Source organism: Podarcis pityusensis (genome assembly GCF_964106645.2).
Source record: "Podarcis pityusensis genome assembly, chromosome: 9".
NCBI lineage: Eukaryota > Metazoa > Chordata > Lepidosauria > Squamata > Lacertidae > Podarcis > Podarcis pityusensis.
In genome coordinates, this window is record NC_138034.1 from 18,686,297 (window position 1) to 18,712,957 (window position 26,661).

General features: G+C 42.7%; 1 protein-coding gene across 3 annotated transcripts; it reads right to left on the bottom strand.

Moving 5' to 3' along the window:
- Positions 1–451: 451 nt before the first annotated feature.
- Positions 452–25,810, bottom strand: GUF1 (GTP binding elongation factor GUF1). Of its 3 annotated transcripts, none has more exons than XM_081019974.1 (18): positions 25,767–25,806; positions 21,981–22,388; positions 20,394–20,505; positions 18,075–18,223; positions 16,455–16,535; positions 15,056–15,133; positions 12,608–12,691; positions 12,203–12,267; positions 11,001–11,204; positions 9,763–9,902; positions 8,497–8,620; positions 8,185–8,317; positions 7,968–8,111; positions 6,035–6,168; positions 4,912–5,013; positions 2,552–2,671; positions 1,280–1,316; positions 452–823 (listed from the first exon to the last, which is right to left on the bottom strand). In XM_081019974.1, exons 2-18 carry the CDS (start codon positions 22,131–22,133, stop codon positions 686–688), a joined length of 1,998 nt encoding a protein of 665 aa, XP_080876100.1. In that variant the 5' UTR covers positions 22,134–22,388; positions 25,767–25,806; the 3' UTR covers positions 452–685. The 3 variants fall into 3 exon arrangements, 2 of the variants coding, with proteins under 2 accessions (XP_080876100.1, XP_080876101.1); XR_013990123.1 differs by having other exon boundaries at positions 771–823; positions 1,280–1,369; positions 25,767–25,810; XM_081019975.1 differs by lacking the exon at positions 15,056–15,133 and having other exon boundaries at positions 25,767–25,800.
- Between the last annotated feature and the right edge of the window lie 851 nt (positions 25,811–26,661).

Below are 26,661 nucleotides of genomic sequence, written 5' to 3' on the forward strand. Positions count from 1 at the left end.
ACACTCTTGTAATTCTAGCTTAAGTAAAGCTTCACATAGCTATTATGCTGTCTAAAATTCAATTGATGCACAACCACTGGTGCACAGGTCCTTTTGGACCTAGGAGAGGGAGGAACAGGCTTATACTCACTCTGCCAATGCGCACAGGGGCCAGGGATGGAATCCCTGCGCAAAATGGTCGCTGCCTCTACTGTACATAATGCGCTTCACTAAGGACCTCTGTGGTGCAGTGGATCAGCGTGTCTGGCTGTTAACCAGAAGGTTGGAGGCCACCCAAGGATGGCTGTGGGCGGGATTGCTCCATTGCAATGGGGGTTGGACTAGATGACCCTTGGGGTCCCGTCCAATTCTACGATCAGAGCATGTCAGGAATGCACGTGGAATAAAAGATGGTGTGCGAAGTTATGGCGGCTGATAAGTTGAGGGATCATAACGCCATCAAAAAAATTGATTACCAGCCAGAATGATTTTTTAAAGAGTTGCAGGCTTTCTAGCTACTCGTCATTTATAAACGTTCTTGAAATCAGAACACTTGTCAAAAGTGTACATTTACATTCATGACATTTCAGAGTCTTGAGCCGTATGTACACACAGGATATATCGGATTCCAGACAGGGCATCCACATTGTAAACACTAGTCTATCAAACGTTTACTTTAAAAAAATCCGTAATTGTGGACTTCCAACTACTTGTCAGTCTGTCTCTTTAGAACACTTATGAAGGCATCCTTTGGCACTTCCACGTTTCCGATTTTCCTCAACTTCTTCTTTCCCTCAGCTTGCTGCTTTAATAGCTTCATTTTCCGTGTAATATCTCCTCCGTACTGTTTAAAGGGAAACAAACAGGTTATTTTCTCTGTGTTTTACAATATGAATATCTATAATACTGGCTGGCATACTCTGGTCAAAACTGTTCTACTGTTTTTCAAGTACCCAAGGCAACTAAAAAGACAGATAAATGTAAAATTGCTACCCTGAGCTCTGGGTGAAATAAGTGGCATAACTCTTATAAAAACCAGATCTCTTAACTTCACACACTGTGGAACTGCCACCAAAAGCAAACTTGTCATTTTTACTGAATGTGCATGTACCAACATGAACCTAAAACATAACAGAAAAGCAGGAGTATATAGCTTAGCACCAGTACCTACAATAGAGGAAGCAAAAAACCAAGGGGGGGGGGCATGATTCTACAATCACCAGACGTTACCAAAGGAAAAGGAAGGTGATTATCAGACAGTCTCTCTCTGCCCCACAGAAAAGAAAAGAATGACACTTACACATTTTGCCAGGACGTTTTTTCTATAAGCTTTCACTCTGGAAGAAATAAGTTTCAGTGCTTAAACCAAAGTGCATTTTCACAAGATGCCCTGCAAAAATGTTACATGATGTCACCTCGTGGTATATCACAAAAGGCAACTCAATAATCGGCATGTGGCCTCAAATGAAATATATTTTCTAGTTCATTTTAACCACTGGGTGTCAGCCTTACTCCATGGCTACTTTTCCCATATCCAAGAGGAAAATTGGAGAGAATTCTAATACAGTGGTACCTCAGGTTACATACGCTTCAGGTTACATACTCCGCTAACCCAGAAATAGTGCTTCAGGTTAAGAACTTTGCTTCAGGATGAGAACAGAAATTGTGCTCCGGCGGCGCGACAGCAGCAGGAGGCCCCATTAGCTAAAGTGGTGCTTCAGTTTCAGGTTAAGTACGGACCTCCAGAATAAATTAAGTATTTAACCCGAGGTACCACTGTAGTCTGCTATGCGCTTCCTAATTACAAAGTGGTATGACAGAAATATATTTCCTTTCGTGAGACCATTCCTTTAATTTGGAATGGGAAGTTATTTGGTTACTGCCTCAACTCTGCCCCATATTCTGCATTCTATGTGGGACTACCCTTTCAGACAGTTCAGAAATTTCTGGTGAGCCAGATTGCAATTGCAGACTAATACCAGCCACCTAAGGCACAAGATATACCTCTTTAAGAAAGTCAAAATTTTGGTTAGTCTCCAGGCTAAAGGCAAAGTGCTGATCTTTAAAGTTACGAAACGGCCTGGATCCAGGGGGTCTTTGTGAACAGCTCTCGTTCCAATATCCTTGTATGCTGAGATTTTCACGCAGATCCTTTGTCTGGATGCCGTCTCTGAAATAAAGCTGGCATCCGCTAGAACAAATGGAGACTAATCTGAAATGCTCTTGAAGTGAGTAGCCTAAATGAAAGACCACAGTGATTTTTACTTTAGTTGTAACCTTTAAAGAGACTGAAACAGGCATAGGCAAACTCAGCCCTCCAGATGTTTTGGGACTACAACTCCCATCACCCCTAGCTAACAGGACCAGTGGTCAGGGATGATGGGAATTGCAGTCTCAAAACATCTGGAGGGGCAAGTTTGCCTATGCCATCTTCTCAAGTAAATATTGGAAACAACTTTAATAGTTACAAGTGATAAAAGGGGGAGGGGAGGGACTTTTATTCGGTTTGCAATACTAGCACTTGTCTAACAAATGACTTTTTTAGAGCAAAGCAAAACACAAAACAACTCACGTTTCTCTCGCAATGACTTTTTTCCCAACAGCTGCCTGAATAGCTATCTCAAATAGCTGTCTTGGGATAACGTCTTTTAAACGCTCACACAGAGCTTTCCCAACAGTGTATGCTTTGTCCCTTAAAAAAAAAAAAAAAAAGGAAAAGACCGGGATGTCAAAGTGTAAAACAAGGTTTACAATTAGATTTTTCCATTTAACTATATAAAGGGGAGAAGGATTGATGTTCCACAATGAAACGGAACCGCTGAAATGAAGAACTCGTGTTGTACTGGAACAGCACCAACCTGTAGAATGAAACTGAAAATTCAAACAGGTAGTTTTGGGAATGTAACCAAAAGCAGGAAATTGCACTTCAGGCACAATCCTATGGTACCTGAAAGGGGTCAGAAGATACTGTGGGCTTTCCAGTGGCATTTTCTATTATTCCTCTGCTGTCAGCGGGGTCAAGGGTTGGCTTAGATCCACAAGCCTTCCCATTACTTCCAACATGGACCTGATAAGTGAGGCCCTCCCAATGTAATCAATGGGGTTTTAGAAAAACTGGCTACAACAGGGGTTGGCAACCCGCGGCTCCGGAGCCGCATGCGGCTCTTTTACACCTTTGCCGCGGCTCTGCAGATCCTCGGGGACCCTGAGCAGAAAAGCAGAAGCGCCAGAAAGAGGAGGGGGATGGAGCTGGGCAGCCGAGCCGGGTAAAGCAAGGCGTCATCATCAGCGGAGCTCGAGAGGCGGCGGCTGCTGGGATGGAGGAGGAGGAGGCGGCGGTGGCCGGAGAAGGGCTGCTGCTGCTGCTGCTGCTTCTGCCGCCGGAGGGAAGTTCTGCCAGGCGGCTTCATGGCTCATAGCTTCCCCCGGGGTAGGACGGGTGGCGGCGGCGAGGGGGAACGCTCTCCCAGGCCACGCTCTCCTCAGCCCCGTGCGCGAGGCACCTGAGGCGAGGGAGAGAGAGCGCGCTCGCTCGAGGGAAATGGCGGGGCGGGGTTTTTGTGTGTGTGAGGGGTGGCAGTGGTACTTTGGGATCCTTTTCCGTGCCTTGCTTCTGAGTGGCCGCCGAGTTGAGGGAGAGCACCTGAGGTGAACCACAAAATGGGCCCGCCCTCCCTGTCAGGGAGGAAGGGGTGAATTCCGTCAGTGACGAGGAGGGGGTCCAGAGGTAGCCAGCAGGTGCAGGATTTCCCCCGTTCTCTCGTGCCTATGCAATTCCTGCCCTTCTCCCTTCTCCCTTCTCCCTTCCCCCTCGAGATTTGCTGCAGAGACAAGCAAATGAAGAAGAAAGGGAAGAGTATTAGCTGACATGTCCCTGGATCCCATGGAAAGCACCACAGATTCCTTTGCTTACCAGCTCTTTTTATTTTAAGTTGGCTTCAAACCTGTAATTGTGTAGGTGTATGTATGTATACATATACACACATAAATATTCATATCTCTTCCCTCTCACCTTCCTTTCACCCAGTTTCTCTGGCACTGGTTTATAAATGCTGCTATGTAGAAATGATGAGAAAGTTGCAATAGCAGAAGGAATGGATATGTGCTGTTAGTAAAAAGAGAGGGAGTTGAACTGCAGGGAGGGACAGACACTTTTCTATGTATTAATTTGTATAATGCCCTCTATGCACATGGTGCTTTGCAAAAAATGGATATGAGAGGTACCATACCCCTCTTTGCTATCTGAAATAGACTCAGGGAAAAGAGAGAATGGGGGAAGGGGAAGAATGTGTGGTTATTTACATTTGGCTTGTTTTGCGGCTCCCAGTTTTTTTTCTCTTCGGAAACGGGTCCAAGTGGCTCTTTTTGTCTTAAAGGTTGCAGACCCCTGGGCTACAAGGAAAAAAGTGAGCCTGCTTTCTGCCCTAAAAGGTAAAGGACCCCTGACAGTTAAGTCCAGTCATGAACGACTCGGGGGTTGCGGCACTCATCTCGCTTTACTGGCCGAGGGAGCCGGCGTTTGTCCACAGACAGTTTTTCTGGATCATGTGGCCAACATGACTAAGCCACTTCTGGCGAACCAGAGCAGCGCACGGAAACACCGTTTACCTTCCCGCTGGAGCAGTACCTATTTATCTACTTGCACTTGATGTGCTTTCGAACTGCTAGGTTGGCAAGAGCTGGGACTGAGCAACGGGAGCTCACCCCATTGCGGGGATGCGAACTGCCGACCTTCCGATCAGCAAGCCCAAGAGGCTCAGTGGTTTAGACCACATCGCCACCCGCGTCCCACTTTCTGCCCTAAGTCAGTGTAAATCCAGCAGAGTTTAGGGACTAATCATTCTTCCACCACATACTTTTCTTTAACACCCACCCATACCATCTCTTAAAGATACCCTCTGCAGACTAGGGCTGCATTTTTAGTTTACTTACTTATGAACAATAGTTATGAGCTCTTCTACAGGGTTCCCGTTTAAAAGAACGTCCATTTTGATAAGATCCGCAGGCTGGTATCCTGCATCTTCATAGTCAAAACTGAAAGGGGGGGGGGAACATTAAATTCATCACTCAAAATGGCTTCGGCTTTTTAAAGACAGTGTTTTTAATATAATATTTGCATTAATTCTTCAAATAAAGATACAGGTTTGTTGTCCCTCAGTAAAAAAGAAAAAAAAAAGTCCCCTTTGCAAATAACAATAAATACATGGCCTATTCTTAATCACATATAGATATAGATCTATTCCCAGTTTGGTATATTAAATTCACCCAGTTGTCTAGACACCGATCTGATAAGTCATTGCTCTTCCATTTCTATACAGTCAAACCTCAGTTGTTGTACGTAATCCGTTCCAGAAGACCGTTTGACTTCCAAAACGATCGACAACCAAGGCATGGCTTCTGATTGGCTGCAGGAGCTTCCAAAAAACATTCAAAAACCGGAGCATTTACTTCCGGGTTTTCGGTGTTCGGGAGCCGAAACGCTCGAAAATGGAGGCGTTCGGGAACCGAGGTTTGACTGTCCTTGAAATAATCTTCTCAGGAGGGTTTTCCCCCTTTCAAAATATTCTCCCAGTGTTTACTAGCGTTTGCTAGAGGACTTAAAATAGTGCAGAAAGGAAATAACCTGCTTATGTCCCACAAGGCCTTAAAGACAGCCTCCCCCACCTATTTGTCCTCAAACATGTCGCAGGGAAACCTGAGGAATAGTCTGCATACACATGTACTTGCAAAGAAGTCCCACTGAACTCAATGGGCCTTACCTCAGAGCAGACATGTATAGAATGGTCCTGCAAGACGCATAAACTTGCCCATTCTGCCCTACAACAGAGGCAAAACCATTGTATTCCTCAAGTGGCTGGGGCAACCCAGTCAGATGAGTGGGGTAAAATTATTATTATTATTATTATTATTATTTCATGCACTTTGGAGAGACTCCACCTCTTCTGCAAAACCTTGAAATTCAGTGGGGACTGAGTACAACTGGAATTCTGAAAACCCAACAAATAATGAATGTCCCACTTAATTTTATTTTAAAAAAAAAAATATATTGCTGTACCTGGCATATCCAGATGAGAGGGATTTCAGAGCATCGTAGAAGTCAACGACAATTTCATTTAGTGGAAAGAAATATTTCATCATGACTCTGTGGTCATCAATGTATACTAGGTCCTTCTGAATAGCCCTTCGAGTCTGGCAAGCAACACAATAGTTTTGACAGTCAACTAGAATTTCTCATGATATAAATCTTCAGTAAATATTCCATTCTAAAACATGATGGGTGAATTTTAAACTGAAGGACCGATATTACTGGGACCTGGCAGATTAACAAACTAAGCAATAAAAGCTCCAGTGTTTCTTTATGGAATAGATATTTATTTTCTCATCTTGTTTGCACATTCTTCTGTGGGTCTTTCTCCCGACTACTCACTTTTCTTATTGCTAAGGTACCAACAGTTTCATGAAAATACAGTGGTACCTTGGTTTAAGAATGGCTTAGTTTATGAACAACTTGGATTGAGAACACTGCAAACCCAGAAGTAGGTGTTTTGGTTTGTGAACTTTGCCTTGGAAGCAGAACGTGTTTCGCTTCCTGTTGAGTGTGTTCCATTTGTAAATTGAGTCCCCCGTGGCTATGGGAAAGCACGCCTTGGTTTTAGAATGCTTTGGTTTAAGAACAGACTTATGGAACAAATTAAGTTCATAAACCAAGGTACCACTGTAATGTAAAGCTATTTTGCTTGATCTCCTATAACTTTGCCTGCTGGGTGAGAAATGGCTTCAGGAGACCAAGTTGTACAGAGTGAAATAAATTGTAATTTAAGATGGCAAGCTAGTTAGGACAAAGTCCCATCTTTTCTTTTCTTTTCTTTTCTTGCTGTGCTGAGCCTCGATAATCTGGAGAACTGGTTGACTACCATAAAATATTTTTAAGGCTCTTAGTACAAAAAAGGGAAACGAAACATCCTATCCACGGAGGATAAGACAAGAAATAGATTATAGTACATCAGATTTAGTATGAACCTTAGAAGAAACTGCACTTAATCTAGGAAGTTCTGCACTGCAGCAAGAAGCCTAAGGTAGCGGTGGCATCTTCTCTCTTGGTGATCAAACAAACATTTGTAAAGGATGTTTTGTTTGAGAGAAGTCATTGGACAAGACAACCAACTGAGTGTCTCCATGCTATAAAACTCAGCCATAAGGATTTTCATATATATATATATATATATATATATATATATATATATAATCTCCTGTTGCTGCATAAGCCTAAACATATTTATCAACCAATTCCATATTTGAAATCCACGTTTGTTCATTTAATCAGTTAACCAGTTAAATGAATAACTCTGATGTGTGTAACTTCCTCTCAACCAATTTATACATATACATGGATTTTATTTGAAGAGACAGAGTACTTCAGTGGCTTAGAGTCTGAGCGCTGAGAGCCGGGAAGTTGTCAGCTGAAACTTCATCTCCATCACAAACTGAATATATAGCCTTAGGCCAGCCACTGTTATTTCAGCTCAGTTTCCAATCTATAATGAAGCTGCCTAGTGCCTCACAGGGTTGTAATAAGGATTACTGGGATAAAACAGGCTAACAGCTCTGAACAACTTCATGGTGAGTTAATCCATGTGAATGTGCTTGCCCAAATCAAACATGTTCCTGGCTTTCCAAACTCTCTTGTGAGGAACCTGCGTTTTCTGAAAAACTTGCCTGCCACCACAGATGTTCTCTGCATTGCGGGTTGAACATGTTCTAGCACAAACGCTCAGTTCACACCGGGGATAAGGAGGCTCAAGATACTTGACCGAGGCTCCGATGTTAACAAAGAATATCCCCCAGAATCCTCTGCAATAGGTGAGGTTTTTCAGCAGACAAGTGGCTCTCTAAAATTAATCTTTGGCTCATTAAAATTAAAACTGCTTCATTTCATCTCAACCCTGAAGGCAGAAAGGAGACCCAAGCTAAAAAAAAAATTCACTAACCTGGCATAGACTTATTATTTTTCCAATATATTCATCAGGTGCTATGATAGTGCCCAAAACTGTAGGCTCCAAGTATTCTGCCACTACTGACTTGTCAGGAAACTTGTCAGGATTTATTATGGTGATCACCTCTTTTCCATGTTCCTACAAAAGGTAAAAAAAAGTCAGAATGGCCCCTCCCCGATTTCAAAAAGCCAAATCAAAACCATACCATTACCTTTATCAATTTTGCTGAGGAAAGAACAGCTTTATAGGGTACGGTGGGTGCTGTCAAAATGACAGATGCGTTGTACTCTTGTTCCAAACGCTGATTAAAAACTTCCATATGTAAAAGGCCGAGAAAGCCCAACCTGTAAATGCAACGTTTACATGGTACTCAATCTTCCCTGTCAATCACAAAGTGCTAAAAAATATGTCCCCGCCCCCCCAAAAAAGCACCAACTAAGCATGTTAAACTTCCTGGCCAAAGGAAATCAAGAGAAAATGTTTGTGCTTTGTGGCGCTGAAGATTGAATATGGCAAGTCTCACCTCCATCCGGCTCCCAAGGCAAGGCTGCTATCACGATGAACAGAAACACTGGAGTCATTAAGAGTCAGTTTTTCTACAGCACTTTTCAGGTTGTTATATTCCGACTGGTCTACTGGGTACATTCCTGTCAATACAACACATAACTTGGCTGATAAAGGCAGCTGATCCTCATATATTTCATCCAGCATTTTCTCTAGAACCACTTAAGACGCTTCTCTGTAGGAGACAGGTGCCAGCCCACAAATAATATACCAGGTTCTTAAATTATCAGTCTTCAGTCTTGTTCCACATAAGGGCTGGATTCAGTGGTTGACTGAGCAGTAGGCAGCTTGAATAACTTATCCTTCTCTTCTGGGAGGAGGGGAAGAGAAAGATCAATTGCATGAACATAAGGAAGTCTCAAAAATATTCTCCTCCTGGAAGTTTTCCATCAGAGTAAACTGACTGAAATTTTCGAAGGTACCCATCCATGCGAGGAAATCATTCCTTGAAATTAAATCTGATCAAGTAAAGCTGTTTATCTGAATAACTGTGAAAAGGCATAGCGATTCACAAGCCTGTACAAAATCACTATTCTGTCAACAAAAAATAAACCACCTTTCCCAAGAAGAGTTTGGATTTGATATCCCGCTTTATCACTACCCTAAGGAGTCTCAAAGCGGCTAACATTCTCCTTTCCCTTCCTCCCCCACAACAAACACTCTGTGAGGTGAGTGGGGCTGAGAGACTTCAGAGAAGTGTGACTGGCGCAAGGTCACCCAGCAGCTGCATGTGGAGAAGAGGGGAATCAAACCCGGTTCACCAGATTACGAGTCCACTGCTCTTAACCACTTCACCACACTGGCTCTAAAGCCACTGTTGTAATAAGCAGTGATCTAGACGGGCACTGAAGCACCACCTCACCTAATTTACAGAAACCCACCATAAACACAAAATGAAAGCATGGTCAACAAGAAGATTCTGCGCTCTACGTGGGGCTATCTTTGAAGGTGATTCGGAAACTGCAATGAATCCAGAATACAGCAGCTAGGCTGGTGACCCGGAGCGGCTGCCAGGACCATATAACAGCAGTCCTAAAAGAACTACATTGGCTCCCAGTATGTTTCTGAGCACAAAAAAGTGTTGGTGCTGTAACAGGGGTACAATTTATACAGGGATCCATGGCGTTCCTGTTACGGTTAACGACGATTCCTAAATGCACCTAAGCACTCTACCGGTATAAGTAAACATGAAAGTACTTCCTGTCATTGAATGTGTGTGCCTCACCTGCAAAGACCATGGGTTTTGCCGACTTAAACCCGGGCAATGGCTCCACTGGTTGGTTATGCAAATAGATTGTGTCTCCTATTTGGGCCTCTTTGACCTCTTTCATTCCAGCAATGAGATAGCCAACCTGGCCGGCATATCTAAATGAAACCAGCATCATGCGGAAATATTTATCACATTAGATATTTCAAGCCTTTTTTCTTGGCAAGAAGAAGCTGTTTAGGGATTTAATCGCACATTATCAAATGCCTACAATTATGTCAAATCCTCTTCCCCATATTTGTGTGCTGCAATCTTTACAAAACTTGCTGCACAGCCTTGGCAAATGGACAGGAAGCAGAGCATTTTACTCTTGCCTGAAATGTTAATGTAACAACAACAACAACAACAACAACAACAATAATAATTTATTTGCACCCCGCCCATCTTGCTAGGTTTGCTTCCAGCAAAGATTAAAAATACATTAGTCAGTCAACAGTGCTTTGTCCTGGGACAGAGGCACCATGAAACAGCTCCTATATGCCATCATGGGACACAAGTGGCGTCGTGGTCTAAACTACTGAGCCACTTGGGACTGCTGATCAGAAGGTCGGTGGTTTGAATCCCCGCAATGGAGTGAGCTCCCATTGCTTTGTCCCAGCTCCTGCCAACCTAGCAGTTTGAAAGCATGCCAGTGCAAGTAGATAAATAGGTACCGCTATGGCGGGAAGGTAAATGGTGTTTCCGTGCGCTCTGGTTTCCGTCACGGTGTTCCATTGCACCAGAAGCGGTTTCATCATGCTGGCCACAAGACCCAAAAAGCTGTCCATGGACAAACGCCGGCTCCCTCGGCGTGAAAGCGAGATGAGCGCCGCAACCCCATAGTCGCCTTTGACTGGACTTAAACGTCCAGGGGTCCTTTACCTATAAAATGCCATTAGCCACTTCCCCACGCTGAGCTAAGCTAGAAGATGCTTCCGCTCTGTGTTTTGCCAAAGGAAAGTGCAAAGCTGATGGGAAATCAGGCTTACTGCTGCTGGCAGTAGGAATCCAGATCAGGGTTTCCCAAACCTGGGTCTCCAGCTGGTTTTGGACTACAACTCCCATCATCCCTAGCTGGCAGGACCAGCGGTCAGGGATGCTGGGAACTGCAGTCCCCAAAACAGCTGGAGACCCAAGTTTGGGAAACTCTGATACGGATATTGAGAAAGGCCAAACAAATAAGAGTTTCTGATTCATTTCAAACGCTTGCAACTTACAATTTGTGCGTTGGCTGCTCGTTGGGTTTCAGAATTCCCACTTCATTAACTTCATAAACCTTTTTCGTATGAGCTGATGCTATCCTTTGGCCTTTGCGAACCTCTCCACCCAACAGTGCAATATTGGCAATCACACCCCTGTAATGATCAAAGGTGGAATCAAACACCAAAGCCTTCAACGGATCCTGTGTGCTGGCGCTGGGCCTGTTATAAGAAAGACATATATATCATGTATTACTGTGTAATACATACTGAGAGTTATTTTTCAATACCAAATGCCTGTTTTCCAAGTGCTCGCATAAATACAGTTCCAGTTACTGTAGCAAATAGCAACACACACTGCACACAGAACATTGAAATGCCTTTGTTTCTGCTTTATCATCATGTTATATTTACCAGAGAAATCTACTGATCTGAATTCAATCAAGAATTCAATTCAGACTGAAATTCCCAGGTTTCAAAAAGGGTTATTTATGTATGCCACTACTGCGGCCCGTGTTTTGTTAGCCCCAAAATGGAGAGCGAGCGAGGTCCCAACCAAAGAAGAATGGCAACTTAGGTTGACAGAATATGCACAACTTGCAGACTTAACATATAGAATAAGAGAACAAGAAGAACATATGTTTAGAGAAGACTGGGAAAATATTTATTGAATATATGGGGGGAGACTGTGTACACTTGAAAACATGGGCAGCATTAAGACAACAGTGTAAATAAGTTTTGATGGATGCAATAATGGAATACTGAATGGTATAGTTTTTGTAAAATATGCAGGGATTTATGATATGGAAAATGAACCATTGGAAAGAGAAGAAGGGAAGTAATAGATATCATAAGGATGTAAAGTGAGGATTTTAAATTGTAAAACTGAAAACGAGAGAGAGAGAGAGAGAGAGATGTTAACTCACTAAATTAAGGAGATTATTAAAAAGATGCAAACATGTAAGTGGCTCAAGCAGATGGCTCAGCGTAACTGCAAGACAGTCCATTTCTCAATAGTACAGAGGTACCTCCGGTTGCGGACGGGATCCATTCTGGAGCTCCGGTCAGATCCCGAGGTTTATACAACCGGAGGGACCGCTTCTGCGCATGCAGCGAAACCTGGAAAAATACTTCCAGGTTTGCCGCATACGTATCCCGAAGGATACGTGAATTCAATTAGAGGTACCACTGTATATAAGATACCAGAAAAATAAACTTACGGAGGGATTCGTTCAATAACTTCCTGAAGTATTCTTTCGACATTTGTTCCCAGCTTAGCAGAGATCTAAAGCAAATTAAAAAGGGAAAGAGAGCTTAATTCAGCGCACACTAACTAGTAAGCTGTTGCCACCTCAATATATTATGCTTCATGCAGTTATATTTGAAAATGCTTTACTCTGAATAGTAAGCAAATACATTTCTTCAATGATTACAGTAGAAGGAAGCAAGGCACTTTATTCTGGGAGAAGTGCTGAGTTTCATTTATCTCAATGGAGCTTAATTCTAAGTAAACACTGTGCACTGTGAGAATATAATCATTTAATAAAAATAACCTGGTAAGGTTTCCATGTAGTTTTATCAACAGCTACTACACACAAATTTATACACCAGAAAAGGTGTCTTACCCTAATACACTCGTCTTTGGGGATATCAAACACCGTTTCAATTTGATTTTCCACCCGCTCGGGATCTGCATTCTTTAGATCAATCTGGAAAACAAAGTTATTGTCGGAACAATGCACCCAATGTAAGAGAAGTCAGAAGTAAATTCTGTTAGAGCAAAAATGAGAGAAGCTTTAAAAATGTGAACTGCATTTACATTTGCACTTTCCTTATCTTTTACTAGCAACCTGGGAAGTTTTTGTGACTTAAGAACAAGACTAGGGACCTGCAGTCAAGAAGATGGGAGTTTGTTGAGAGCAGTTTATACAATATTGGAAAGCTTGGGTTCGTTGTCACCCTATTTTATTTACAAAGCATATAAAATTACCGGGCACAGGACAAACCATTTTAAAAAAGACAAACCCTCTGCCTAACGTAAAGGGAAGGGTAGGGGAGGGGATGCATAAAGGGGGAAACCACAGAAAATGGACATCTGAAACCAGCTGAAATATTTGTAAAAGAAAATGCAGGGCAGAATAAGCAGGTTCAAAATTCTGTTTTTCTTTCGGCATCAGCAGACAGATGGGAAGCATAACCGTGTGCATGTTTACTCAGAAATAAGTGCCACTGTTTTCAGCAGGGCTTACTCCCAAGTAAATCCACAGAATTGCAACTTCTGAGCTCAAGGATAAGGCAGCCCTGAAGAAGTAGTAGGCCTACCCAGAAGATTAAATTGAGCACAATATAAAGAATAAGAGGGACCACTTAGTAGTGCTATATGCTCTCAATAATAATAATAATAGTAGTAATAATAATAATACGTTTCCAAGCACAGTTCAAAGTGTTGGTGCTGACCTTTAAAGCCCTGAACAGCCTCGGTCCAGTATACCAGAAGGAGCGTCTCCACCCCCATTGTTCTACCCGGACACTGAGGTCCAGTGCTGAGGGCCTTCTGGCGGTTCCCTCGCTGCGAGAAGCCAAGTTACAGGGAAGCAGGCAGAGGGCCTTTTCGGTAGCGGCACCCGCCCTGTGGAATGCCCTCCCACCAGATGTCAAAGAAAACAACTACCAGACTTTTAGAAGACATCTGAAGGCAGCCCTGTTTAAGGAATGTTTGACGGAATACTGTATTTTAATATTTTGTTGGAAGCCACCCAGAGTGGCTGGGGAAGCCCAGTCAGATGGGCAGGGTATAACTAATAAATAATAATAATAATAATAATAATAATAATAATAATAATAATACCCCGCCCATCTGGCTGTGTTTCCCCAGCCACTCTGGGCAGCTCCCAACAGAACACTAAAAACACGATAAAAGATCAAACATTAAAAACTTCCCTAAACAAGGCTGCCTTCAGATGTCTTCTAAAAGTCAGATAGTTGTTTATTTCCTTGACATTTGATGGGAGGGCCTCTTGTGTGGCAGCACCTACCCTTTGGCGTGTGTCCTGAAAGAACACTAGGCTGGCAATTTCAATATTGGCATTTGGGCACCTGGTTACAACTCATTTGTTCACCCATCCCAGGCTTTCCCTGCTGGATTGGTGTGGATGCATCAATCCGACCTACAGATTTGTGAGCTACTTGTTTCACTAATGTAATTTCATTGTGGATTTCATGCTGTCCACTGCCGTGATATTATTATTATTATTCCTTAACCCTGGCAGGTATAGAGATTTCTGAAAAATAAAACAAATGAACAAACCATGGGAAAGAAAGAGGAAGCTCATAAAGGACCTTAAAAGTTAAGTGCCGTATTTTTCACTCTATAGGACGCACCGGACCATAGGACGCACTGGACCACAGGAGGGGGAGATCGGGGAAAAAAATTCTCCCCCTCTCTGCTCAGCTCCCATTCAGCAAAGCGGCAGGAGAAATGGAGCCCCTTCCATTTCTCCTGCCGCTTTGCTGACGGGGCGCTGTGCAGAGAGGGAAAACTGTGCAGTGCCTCTCCAGTGAAGCGAAGCCTGGAGAGCAAGAGGGATCGGTGTGCACCGACCCCTCTCACTCTCCAGGCTTCAGGCGGCTATCCGTAAGCCTTCGGAGCACAGCGGGAACTCCTGCTGCACTCCAAAGGCTTGCGGATAGTTGCCTGAAGCCCCCGGAGCGCAGCGGGAATTTGCGCTGCACTCCGGGGGCTTCAGGTGGCTTCAGCGAAAGCAACGCGAAGCCTCCGGAGCGCAGGGGGAGCCAAGGAACCTGCACTCGCTCCATAAGACGCACTCACATTTCCCCTTAATTTTTGAAGGGGAAAAGGTGCGTCTTATAGAGCGAAAAATACGGTATATGTTGACGGAATGATGTAAATCAGGGAAGAGACAACTATAGAGATGATACACAACCAGAATGGCCTCTTGGCCTTCCGTGGCTGGCCTCTGTCACAACTGCATTCAGAGGTGCTGAGAGCAAGTTGCTATTCTACAGTCAAAAGTTATCTAAGAATTTTTAATACTGTGTGTGGCAAGTGTTACCTTATTTATAACAGGAATTATTGACAGCTGTGCTTCAAACGCAAGATAAAAATTCGCAACCGTTTGAGCTTGAATACCCTAGAAAAAAACATCATAATTAAACATTTGAAAGTTTGTGAATGTAGTCTCTCCACCCCACCCCAAATTGTCCCAAAGGGAAAAAAGACATGGCCATAGCTCAGAGCCAGAGCAGATATTTTCCACATAAAAGGTCCCAGGTTTCAATTGCCAGGTAGGTTAGGAGAGGCCCCTGCCCATGAAATCAACTGGTCATGGAAAATTGTTTATGTAGCAGTAGAGGTTAGAATCACAGAATTGTAGTCCTGGAGGGAACAACGAGGGTCATCTAGTCCAACCCCCTGCAATGCAGGAATATTTCGCCCAACATGGGGCTCAAACTCATGACCCTAAGATTAAGAGTCTCAAGCTCTACGGGCTGAGCTATCGCAGCATAACAGGTTACCTAATCTATCACCCCAGTTATCAAGCGAAGGTAATATCTGCAGAAACTCAAAGTGTTCATTCAGAAGGCTCATTATATCTAGTAGGGCTTGGTCTCTTGTGGGCTGCAATCCAGTACTCACTTATTTGGGAGTAAGTCTTGAAAGACCTACACTGGCTCCCAGTACGTTTCCGAGCACAATTCAAAGTGTTGGTGCTGACTTTTAAAGCCCTAAACGGCCTCGGTCCAGTATACCTGAAGGAGCATCTCCACCCCCATCATTCACTGAGGTCCAACGCTGAGGGCCTTCTGGCGGTTCCCTCGTTGTGAGAAGCCAAGTTACAGGGAACCAGGCAGAGGGCCTTCTCGGTAGTGGCACCCGCCCTGTGGAACGCCCTCCCACCAGATGTCAAAGAGAAAAACAACTACCAGACTTTTAGAAGACATCTGAAGGCAGTCCTGTTTAGGGAAGCTTTTAATGTTTAATAGACTATTGTATTTTAATATTCTGTTGGAAGCCGCTCAGAATGGCTGGGGAAACCCAGCCAGGTGGGCAGGGTATAAATAATAAATTATTATTATTAAGTCCCACTGCACTCAATGGGGCCTGCTCTTGAGGAGCCGTCTACAGGATTGTATTGTAAGTGTGTTTAGGATTGTAGGCTAAGATCCCTAGCACTCGTAGCACCTAGAGACTCATAATATCGGACAACACACAGGATCCAACTCTCAGAGCCAAGAGTCCCATAACTGGCTCATCAGGAACTGCCTGTGGTGGAAATCTAACTGGTCTTTTCCATATTTCTGAAAAGTTATCTACAATGATAGACGACTCTTCCCTCGAACCATTTGGGAGAGGGAAACTCTTCATTGCTCCAAGAAGGACAAAGATGAGGCAGAAGTTACTGTTGCCAGTCACACCTCAGACAGCAAAGATAAATGCTTTACAAACCCTACCTCATTTGCATCCACTATAAGCAAGACGCCTTGACAAGCAGACAACGACCGTGAGACTTCATAGCTAAAATCTACGTGGCCCTGTAAGGGGGGAAACAAGCGATGCAAACATTTCAAGAACTTGGCATCTCAAGGTCTGGTTAAAAAGACCATCAAAAGAACACCATGAAGTCATGTAACCCACTGTCTGACAACTTACCAGAAAGCATCGAATCTAGTTTCTGCCATTTTGTGAATATTGTCAAAATCAGTGGTTCCCAATTAGGGGTCCACGGACAACACACCTATGCCAGAGACTCACGTATTTTGGAGGAACGGCTCATAACATCAAAACAGCAACCTACCCCCTTTAGGAAATTAGTTATGAAAGCTTCTTGACCTGTATTTAATTAACTGTAGTTCCTGAAGAATGACAGAATTTTTATTTTGTGGGGAGGAGGGAACAAAGTATAGGAGGGACTAAGTATCTCCAACCTGGTGTTCTCCATGATGACTACAACTCCCATCATCCCTGACATGACCATTGGGCCAAGATAGCTAGGGTGGATGGGAATTGTAGTCCAAGTTATCTGGGATGCACCTGCATAGGGTCTTAGGCCTGTGACACCTTGTATTTGTACTTTCTTTTGAAGAGACCGTGAGAGTCAACAAATTCCTCCCTGTGCTGAGCGATGAAGATTTCTGGATGACTCATCCAGTTCATTTGCTTCAATCTTTCTAAACCCCCTCATTAACTCAGCTTCTCCTATTTAATAAATTAGTTGCATTAGTCTAACAACTGCAGTGTGTCCAGTGATTAATTGCAGCTCTGCTTCGCTCCTGCCTGATAACAATGGAGCTTTATCCAACCCCTAAAGCAGGCATAAGGATTCCTCACCGCTAATATACCAGAACATGGTACAGTGGTACCTCGGGTTACATACGCTTCAGGTTACATACGCTTCAGGTTACAGACTCCGCTAACCCAGAAATAGTGCTTCAGCTTAAGAACTTTGCTTCAGGATGAGAACAGAAATTGTGCTCCGGCGGTGCAGCAGCAGCGGGAGGCCCCATTAGCTAAAGTGGTGCTTCAGGTTAAGAACAGTTTCAGGTTAAGTACGGACCTCCAGAACGAATTAAGTACTTAACCCGAGGTACCACTGTATCCCTGCATGGACTGAGCTGCACAACCAATTCAGTGTTACTAGATCACAGCCATGGATTTGCTCCAGTCTGTGGTTATTTATATATTTATTTTACAATAATTACACGCCACCCAATTATCTGGGCAGTTTGCTGTAAAAAGTGAAAACCAGAGGGTTTCCCCCCCCCCCAACTGTTCGCTGTTTGCAGAACAGACCCACTGAAATGTATGAGCATGACTAACTTCGGTTCATTCATTTCAGTGGGTCTCCCCTCTGAGCAAAACAGACAACCACTGAAGTAAACAAATAAAGCATACATTTAAAAGCTAAACAAAATAAAACCAACAGCAGAATGAAGCCAAAGTAAAAAACCAGCAACAAGAAGTAACAATAATGCAAAATATAATAATCTAGAAGCATTCAATATTTTCTTTTTCAAAAACAACAACAATAGTTCAATTTCGTATTACTTCAGCAATGTTGATGATTAACTTACAGGTGTATCAATGAGATTTAAGAGGTAATTTGTTCCTTTGTGGTTATAAATCAGAGAGGCAGTCTGGGCTTTAACGGTGATTCCTCTTTCTCGTTCCACTTGCAACTTATCCAGCACCTGTTTGTTATGGTCTGTTTTGGCAATGGTTCCTAGAGGGTCAAAAATACTCCATAATTAATGTACATTGTGATAAGTGTCCATTTTTGCATAGCCCTATTTAATTCTCATAGACCTATGGCTGTTTTTTTTAAAAAAACCACGATCAATTTTATGTGTTATCTTTCTCAGTCTATTCCTATCAAGAAAGCTAGGGTTCCAAAGTTTAGTGGAGCAGGCAGACAATGCTCAGGGAAAATCATCTAAAACATATTCGAGCAACTGATAGGTGAAAGGGCTGCTCTCAAAACTGTCAGTCACTCAGTCAGTTTTATTGCACATAGCCAAAGGCTGCCACAATGTACACAGAATCATTCAACAATTAAAAGAAAATATACTGGACTGATACAAAAAACTTAAAACATTTATATTATCAAGACATTACCTACTCTAAACAGAGCTATAAAAGTACCTTAATATACAAATTAAGACATTAAACAATAACAGTTATAAGCTAAAATTATCACATGGCCACTAATATATTAAAAAATGATGTCAATTAATACAGTGTGCAATTATATTCGGAGTTTGGTGATAAGGATAGAATATAGCTTGATGTAGATAGGGTCAAATAAATAAATAAAAGAATTCTCTGTTACTGGTTTGGAGTTCAACAGATGGACAACACTAGGCTACCAAAAAAATAATCAGGGACCTAAATAGGTGCTACGCATGAAAATGGTAGGAAGGGAGCTGGATACATTGTCACCTGTAGAGATGCTAGTCTATATAGAAGATCCCTATGAAAAAGAAGAGCTAAGAGCTGCACACTTTCAATGGACAAAGGCGTATTCGGCAAACAAGGCAAGTTACACAAGTCGTATGTGTGCATATCGTATGTTGCCTCCGTGACTTTGAAAATCTGAGAAAGTTTAGCTGGAAGGAGAAATGTGTAAACCTCTTTTGGTAGTAAGGTTAACACGTTTTTTTAATGCAAACTGACTGCCATTTCACAAAACAGTTGTCCCCCAAATTAAACACAATAAAATAGAATGGAAACTTTAGCGTCCCACTTCTGTGACAAAAATGCACACTCAGGTAGTGAAAGAAAACTTACAATTTACAATACCATAGCCATTACCATAAAGCGTTCTATTTTAGGTATGGAAACGATATACATTAGAAGTATTCTACTGAATCTATAAACAATGGTCAGCATGGAAAATGAAACTGGTATTGGAATCATAATTGCTGTGCGTAAATAACGAAGACGAAGACGATTACCACAGTCTGTGAAGCAGGTCCTGGTAGCCATTCCATGGCCTACAGGTCACCACCTCACCATGGAAAGAAGAGCTTTCTCCCTTGTGGCATCTCCTTTGTGTAGATCAGGAAGCTGCTAAATGTTTGCTTCCAACAGCAAGAGAAATCAGACTGCTTCACCCAAGCTTTTCCTGACTATTAATAGGACCTTGCTATCCTAACTGAATATGACGTTTTATCCATATGGCTTTTATTATTCTATTTTGTCTTATGTCGCTGTTTTACATGTTCTGCCTCGGTATTTATTTTAAATGAAGTGTGGGAACGTCAAGGATATCAGGAAAGGATATACTGAATAAGTACTATCCTTCCTTCAGAGCAGATTCCCTTCAATATAGCAGGAAGCTGGTTTGCAGATTCATTTGAATCTCTTTAGTTAAGTAATCCAATCTGGCTTGCCCATTATTCCTGGTGTCCCCTTTTATCCCTCTTAATAGAATAAAGACACAAGAGTCTTTCCTTAAAAGTAACAAGAGGTTTACTCACGTTTCAGTTCACGATTTGATCCCTGAAAGGCAGGCTTGACTTAGTAGTTACATAACAATCTGTGAGTTCATCTCACATGTAGACTGAACTCATGTGCTGCTAGCTGGGAGCCAGCAGACAGCAAAATTACATTAAGAGAACAAAATGGCTGCAGGAGAGCAGCGTGGCAGCAAGCAAGAGAGAGATCAAGAGAGAGAAAATGGCTGCGTGACTCGGCTCTTTTATGGAGGAAACCATGACCATGCCCATCTCCCAGATCACATGCAGGGGGAAGACACTCCAGACCAGTGGAACAGGAAGTTACCTGTTGTGCCCACTCTAGGGAAATAAGGAATGTTGTATTTGACTGTTCCAATGGATTACATCCCCCAGGCAGTACCCAAAGAAATAAAGCATACTGTAAAATTATCTCACCTGTTATCTCCAGCAGCCTATCTGCTAGAGTACTTTTTCCATGGTCCACATGAGCTATTATGCTGAAATTTCTAATGTTTTCAACAGGAAACAATGACATGTCCACTGTATCCTAAAGCACATAAAGGGAAAGGGTCACAAATCATGAATAGTCTGGGGTGGTGGACCAATGTATTTGCCAATGTATTTATACTCTCGTTAAAAACCCAAAAGATACCATTTCACATTTTTTGCTCCAAGGTACAAAACTGGGAGGAGGACCAGGCCAATAAAAGTTTGTGGTTCTGATGCAAAATCCCTTTAGTGCCCTTACAGCTTTTGTTTTCCATCTGCATTAATAAGCAACAAATGCATGGGCAAACAGAAAGGTTGTTAAATTTAAATAATAGTAATAAAATCAGTGGCTGTCTTATTTCAAGGGATGGGGGTGATTTCACAAACTGGGCAACGTAACAGAAAAGACTGCCCCTATGGTTGGTCCCAAGATGAAACTTAGGGCTTTATAGCTCAACAAGAGGAACTTAAACTGTGCTGTTCTTTCCAAAGTGGTGCAGCTCACATTAGGCAACTCGACGGTAGCCAAGTTAAAACACCTGGAGAACACTAGTCTAGGGAACACTGAATTATGTTACACACACACAGTGTGTTTTAAGTTGCAGCTCGTAACATCTCAGTTAAGAGTAACTATTCGTCACCGCATACACATTCAGTAGCTACGCAGTCAATTGATAGTCACTCTTAACCGAGATGTTTCAGGTGGCAACTACATGCTGTGAACCACTCTACTGTTGTGAACTCATATGCTGCCTTCAAATTTACTAAATAACTAAAGGTAAAGGGACCCCTGACCGTTAGGTCCAGTCGCGGACGGCTCTGGGGTTGCGGTGCTCATCTCGCTTTAGTGGCCAAGGGAGCAGGTGTACAGCTTCATGTGGCCAGCATGACTAAGCTGCTTCTGGCGAACCAGAGCAGCGCACGGAAGCGCTGTTTACTTTCCCGCCGGAGTGGTACCTATTTATCTGCTTGCACTTTGACGTGCTTTCAAACTGCTAGGTTGGCAGGAGCAGGGACCGAGCAACGGGAGCTCACCCCGTCGCGGGGATTGAAACCGCCGACCTTCTGATCAGCAAGCTCTAGGCTCTGTGGTTTAACCCACAGCGCCACCCGCATCTCTACTAAATAAATAGACCAACTCAAAACATAAATAAATAAACTCAAAACATACCTACTTGGGAGATATGCTTCACTAAAATGAATGAGACTTACTTCCAAGGTTATGTTCTTAAGACTTGGATTTTTGATAAACCTTTAACCCCCCTGATACTCATTTAACCAAAAAAAAGTGGTAAGAGGGGAGAAAAACATCAGGTGACCATGGAGTATCATTATGTTTGCAAAATAGTAGCAGGAATTAGCTACCTGGTGTCATCTACTTCAGAACCCAATCCAATGACTTGGATTGCAACTTGCTATGAATTTTTTTTGCCACCCATTTACTTCTCAGCTACATTATTTACAAGGTGAACTTAATCATGCTGAAATCAACCCAATAACAAGTATTTTATAAGTAACCAAGACAACTGTCACCTTGCCAGTCTCAGAGGAATATCGCCTGAGGAATGTGACGCGATGTCTGGGAGACTTTTCCAAACCCAGAGAAAGAGACGAAAAAATGCCAGCATGATATGACCTCTTGAGGCTGACAGCAAGCCGCAATGCCCTTTTCACAAGCACAAACATGCTTTTAGGGGAACTGCAGCAGTCACCGTCCAGAGTGTGGTGTGATAAGCAAAGTGCTGGGAACAGGGCATAAATGCAGCCACTGGCTAAGCATAGTTTTCTCGCTCCTATAATCAGTCAAAGGAATCCTTAACAAAAATGCATTTCCAAAAGTTGGAGAAACTTGGTTTTATGAAGCTGTGCATGTGTTCTCTGTACAGGGCAGAAAGATCCAAGGTTTACAGTGTTTATTCCCATTCTGCACCAAGACTACACCTGCGAAGAGAGAGAAAGCTTGAACTTAGTTTTTTTAGCAGTACACTGAACTTGTTCTCAAAGTGTGCTCCTTTCCCAGCTGCAACCAAACCACTAATATTTGAGAGAACCAATTTACGAAGCAATCTTGAAGTGACAGACCTTGCCTGTATCAACTTACATCCTTCATTGCAAAGGACTTAATTTTTGTCCTAACAGTTAGGTTTATTGCAACTCAAACTCATCAGTGCTCTTTCTTTCACTTCTGCCCACCAGCCAGAGTAACAGATGCGTCCTTGAAGGATAAGCCGATCAACAGTTAATTGCCAGGGTAGCTAGGTAGAAACTCCGAAGTCATAGCCAATATTCCTGCAACTACCAAATGATGGTGAGATACAGAATGCTAGACTAGAAAAAATGGCTAAGCTTTTCTTATTTTCCTCACGCCTTCTATCATCCTGACCCACATGCTCCATGGCCATTACTTTAAATGCACATTATTTTGAATTCCGGCAGAGTCAAGAGATGCAAGCTGCCTGTTTACAACAGTAGAAATGAGCATTATTTCAGAATACTCTCCTGTGGCTGGACTAAACATAATTTTATGTGACTTGAGTTTCATAGTCCACTGATCAGGAATTTGTTCCACAAGTCTAAATGCATGGCCTATTAACTATTTAATAGACTTCTGTGTAGGAATCAATCTACACATTATGCAGAACACAAGGGACCTGAAACAAAACATTGTTCCAGGCAGTCAGCTATGACCTCCAACACAATACTCCATTACTGCTCACATGCCATTGACTCTTTTATTCTTCAGCTGTCTGTCATTATCTATAGACAATGAACACACTCAGCCTTCACTGGGCTTTTTGGGGGGATCTTCCCCATTAAGGTTTTAAAATATGAATTTCTGCAAATCCAAACCTGCTGTTATCTCCCTCTTGTATGTGGGTGGTGTCCTTTTGGGTGCATAAGCATTTTAATATTGGAAACGGGAAATTATAGCGGTAGAGCAAAGCAGTAGAATTCTAGTGGGGGACAATATTTTTTAAAGCATCTCCACATAAAACAGGCAGTCTTTGCGTGTGTGTTTTCCTGCATATGCTAGTTTAGGGGCAGGCATTTAAAATGGAACTCTCTTTTTCTCTCCCTGCAGTCTGAAGTTGTACAGTTATACCACATTCTGCATAATGCATAGAATTGTTTCACAGCTGGTGTAGACATAACGTTTATGGTTTTGTTCACATCAACACGGGCAAAGCAGCAGCAAAGTGGGAGCACACAGAAGATTGCATCAGCAACTTCTATGATAATAAAATATGCATTTGGAACATCCAAGCCTGATTGGATGATGATTTTTTTCAACGATTTTTTCCATGTTCACACTATGTTACACTGCTCACATATATCACATTTATGACAACAACACACAGGGTTTAGGCAGGTGTAGTAAACATATGAAACAGCTTGTAGATACGTCATCCTTGTAGGAAATCTGCAACACATAAAACTTCCAGAGAAGCAAAGCTATGCAAATTCAGAGACATATCTCCCACTTGCCTTCTTCCATTACAAAAGGCCACAGACAAGTTATATCAGAACTCTCTAAGCACCAGATCTGGTCAGTCATAATGGGACAGTGTGGGGGGCTAAGGTTGGGTAGGTTGCTTCAAGACTGGATTAGCTGTATGTGGGGCTTGATCCGGAAGCTGCAGTTAGTGCAGAATGCTGCTGCACGATTGCTGACGGGAGTGAGGCCTTGTCAGCATTTAACACATGCGCTCAGAGATCTGCACTGGTTGCCTATTTGATACTAAGCCAAGTTTAAGGTGTTGCTATTAGTCTATTCAGCCCTTAGCTGCTTGGGAACAATTTACCTATGAGATCGCCTTACACTACACTTCGGTCAGCCGAATTAACACTGTTACAGGTGCCACATACTACCCGTTCTGCATTTGTATGAACTCAACCGTTCAGTATGGCGGCGCCTTCCCTTTGGAACTCCTTGCCTATTCGGATCAAGCAGGAGCCTGCCTAAACCATTTGTTTAGGCAAGCTTACCAAGATGCTTAGAAAGTCGGTGTGTAATTTTAGACTATTTTAGTATTTTAACTTTTTGTGTGTTTTAAAGTAGGGTTGTCATTTTTTCTTGATTTTACTGCTTCATCTTTTGTAAACCGCTTTGAAGCCTTTTTAGTCCTTTTTTTTTTACAATCAAGTGCTGTGAATAAATCTTATGAAAGATCCTGGTTCAAATCACAAAGTTCTCTAGGTGAGTTTGGGCTGGTAGGTCACTACGTCTCTTCACCTCACACACCTTACAGGGTTGCTGTAAGGACAAAAAGTGGAGGATGAGATAAACACACCAAGGAGAGAGGCAGTGTATATAATACAGTGGTACTTCAGGTTACAGACTCTGCTAACCCAGAAATACAGTGGTACCTCGGGTTAAGTACTTCATTCGTTCCGGAGGTCCATTCTTAACCTGAAACTGTTCTTAACCTGAAGCACCACTTTAGCTAATGGGGCCTCCTGCTGCCGCTGCGCCATCGCTGCACGATTTCTGTTCTCATCCTGAAGCAAAGTTCTTAACTTGAAGCACTATTTCTGGGTTAGCGGAGTTTGTAACCTGAAGCGTATGTAACCCGAGGTACCACTGTAGTACCTCGGGTTAAGAACTTTGCTTCAGGATGAGAACAGAAATTGCGCGGTGGCAGCAATTCTTAACCAGTTTCTGGATGAAAAGTCCAGAATGAATGGATGAAAAGTCACACGCAGCCTTTGCATAGAATTGCTAGCGGGACCTTCTGCAGGGACAAGGGCAGTCGGAGGAGGAGTTTATATAGAAATCATGGAATCGTAAATTTTGAAGGGGCCGCCCCCCCTCCAGGGTCATCTAGCCCAACCCCCATTGCAATATGCAGGAATCACAACATGTGTTGGTTCCCCATCCAACCGATGTGAAACCATACCGGATCCTGCTTAGCTTTGCGAAATGTGCTGGCAGTTTCATGGCTGCACATGGTTCTTCTCCCCACCCTTTCCATGTTTACAATCTCATCTGCACTTGACATGGAAGTACGCGGATAAAAGCAGGACAGAATGCACCAAAACAAATTAAAACTTCAGTGGCAATTAAAGCCAATGTTTTATTAATCTATTCAAATATGGGTTTCTTCACTTAGCACTGCCCACTCTTAACATTTCTGCACTAGCCCCAACTTTACGGTCTTTTGCGTGGATTAGAAATAAAATAAAACCCTGCATCACTTATCACAGACCCCAGAGTAACCCCTGGCCGCCGCCTCATTTAGCACCCCGGGTAAGATACTGGCCGTCCTCTTATGAAGGCAACGAGGTGAGGAAGGAAAAGGAAAAAAAGGGATCACCCACCATTACTAACTCGGACATCACAGACTTCCGAGACCCTTGACAGGGAACTAATCGATGTGTACCGGAAGTGATAGGCGGAAATAATTCGGTTGTTTCTTATCTCTATGGCATTTTCGGAGCGCATAGAGATAGAAAAAGAGAGTCGTACGTCCATAGCGCACGGTTTAGAGTTTTTGCTGTTTTGATATGGTCTTTTTTCCACTTAACGCAGTCTGGAATAAGACCAGGGCCGGATTTGCGTATAAGCTAAACGAGCTATAGTTTAGGGCCCCACTCTCTTGGGGGCCCCCAAAAAATTTAAAGGGAAGAAATCTGGATGTACATTTCCAAAATACTAGAAAACAAATAAAATAAAACCTACATACAGCAACAGTGTTTGTTTTGTGTTGTGTAGGCTCCTATGATGTAAGTCATGGGCCCCGCCTGCTAGCCTGCTCCCTAAAATGTCACTGGTTTGCGATTATTATTTCATGCTATAGCAAGTATCTAGAGACTAGATTATGAGTCTTTGTAAACTGTGCTTCTAAAGGAACTTTTGTTATTGCCAAATGCCAGTGTGTTTCCATTATTAAGTTTGTTATGAATGAAAAATCATTTTAGGTTGGAACTTAATAATTATTTCACTATTGATATTCTTCTTCTTAATTGCATTTCAGTTCAACAATTACTTGGATAAAACACATATTTTGTTACGTGCAAATGGTTTTAGATACCTATTAGGCCCATAAATTACCATAAATCATATATTCAACACAAAAAACAGCGACAATTCGTTGTTGACATAGGGTTTATAGAAGCGAAGGCCCCACATGGACCTGTCACTTTTAATCCCAGAGAGAGAGAGCGCGAGAGAGAGGCGAAGATGAAGGGTATCAAAACTAACCCGGAAGTGCGC

What these genes read in the sequence shown, in the direction of transcription:
- GUF1 (XM_081019974.1), bottom strand. Translation starts at nt 22,133, where the DNA reads ATGTTTGTGCTTGTGAAAAGGGCATTGCGGCTTGCTGTCAGCCTCAAG. An exon ending in GAGCAGCCAACGCACAAATT is followed by an intron (nt 9,903 to 11,000) that starts GTAAGTTGCAAG and finishes GGTTTCATTTAG; the next exon opens with ATATGCCGGCCAGGTTGGCT. An exon ending in AAAACGTCCTGGCAAAATGT is followed by an intron (nt 824 to 1,279) that starts GTAAGTGTCATT and finishes CCCTTTAAACAG; the next exon opens with TACGGAGGAGATATTACACG.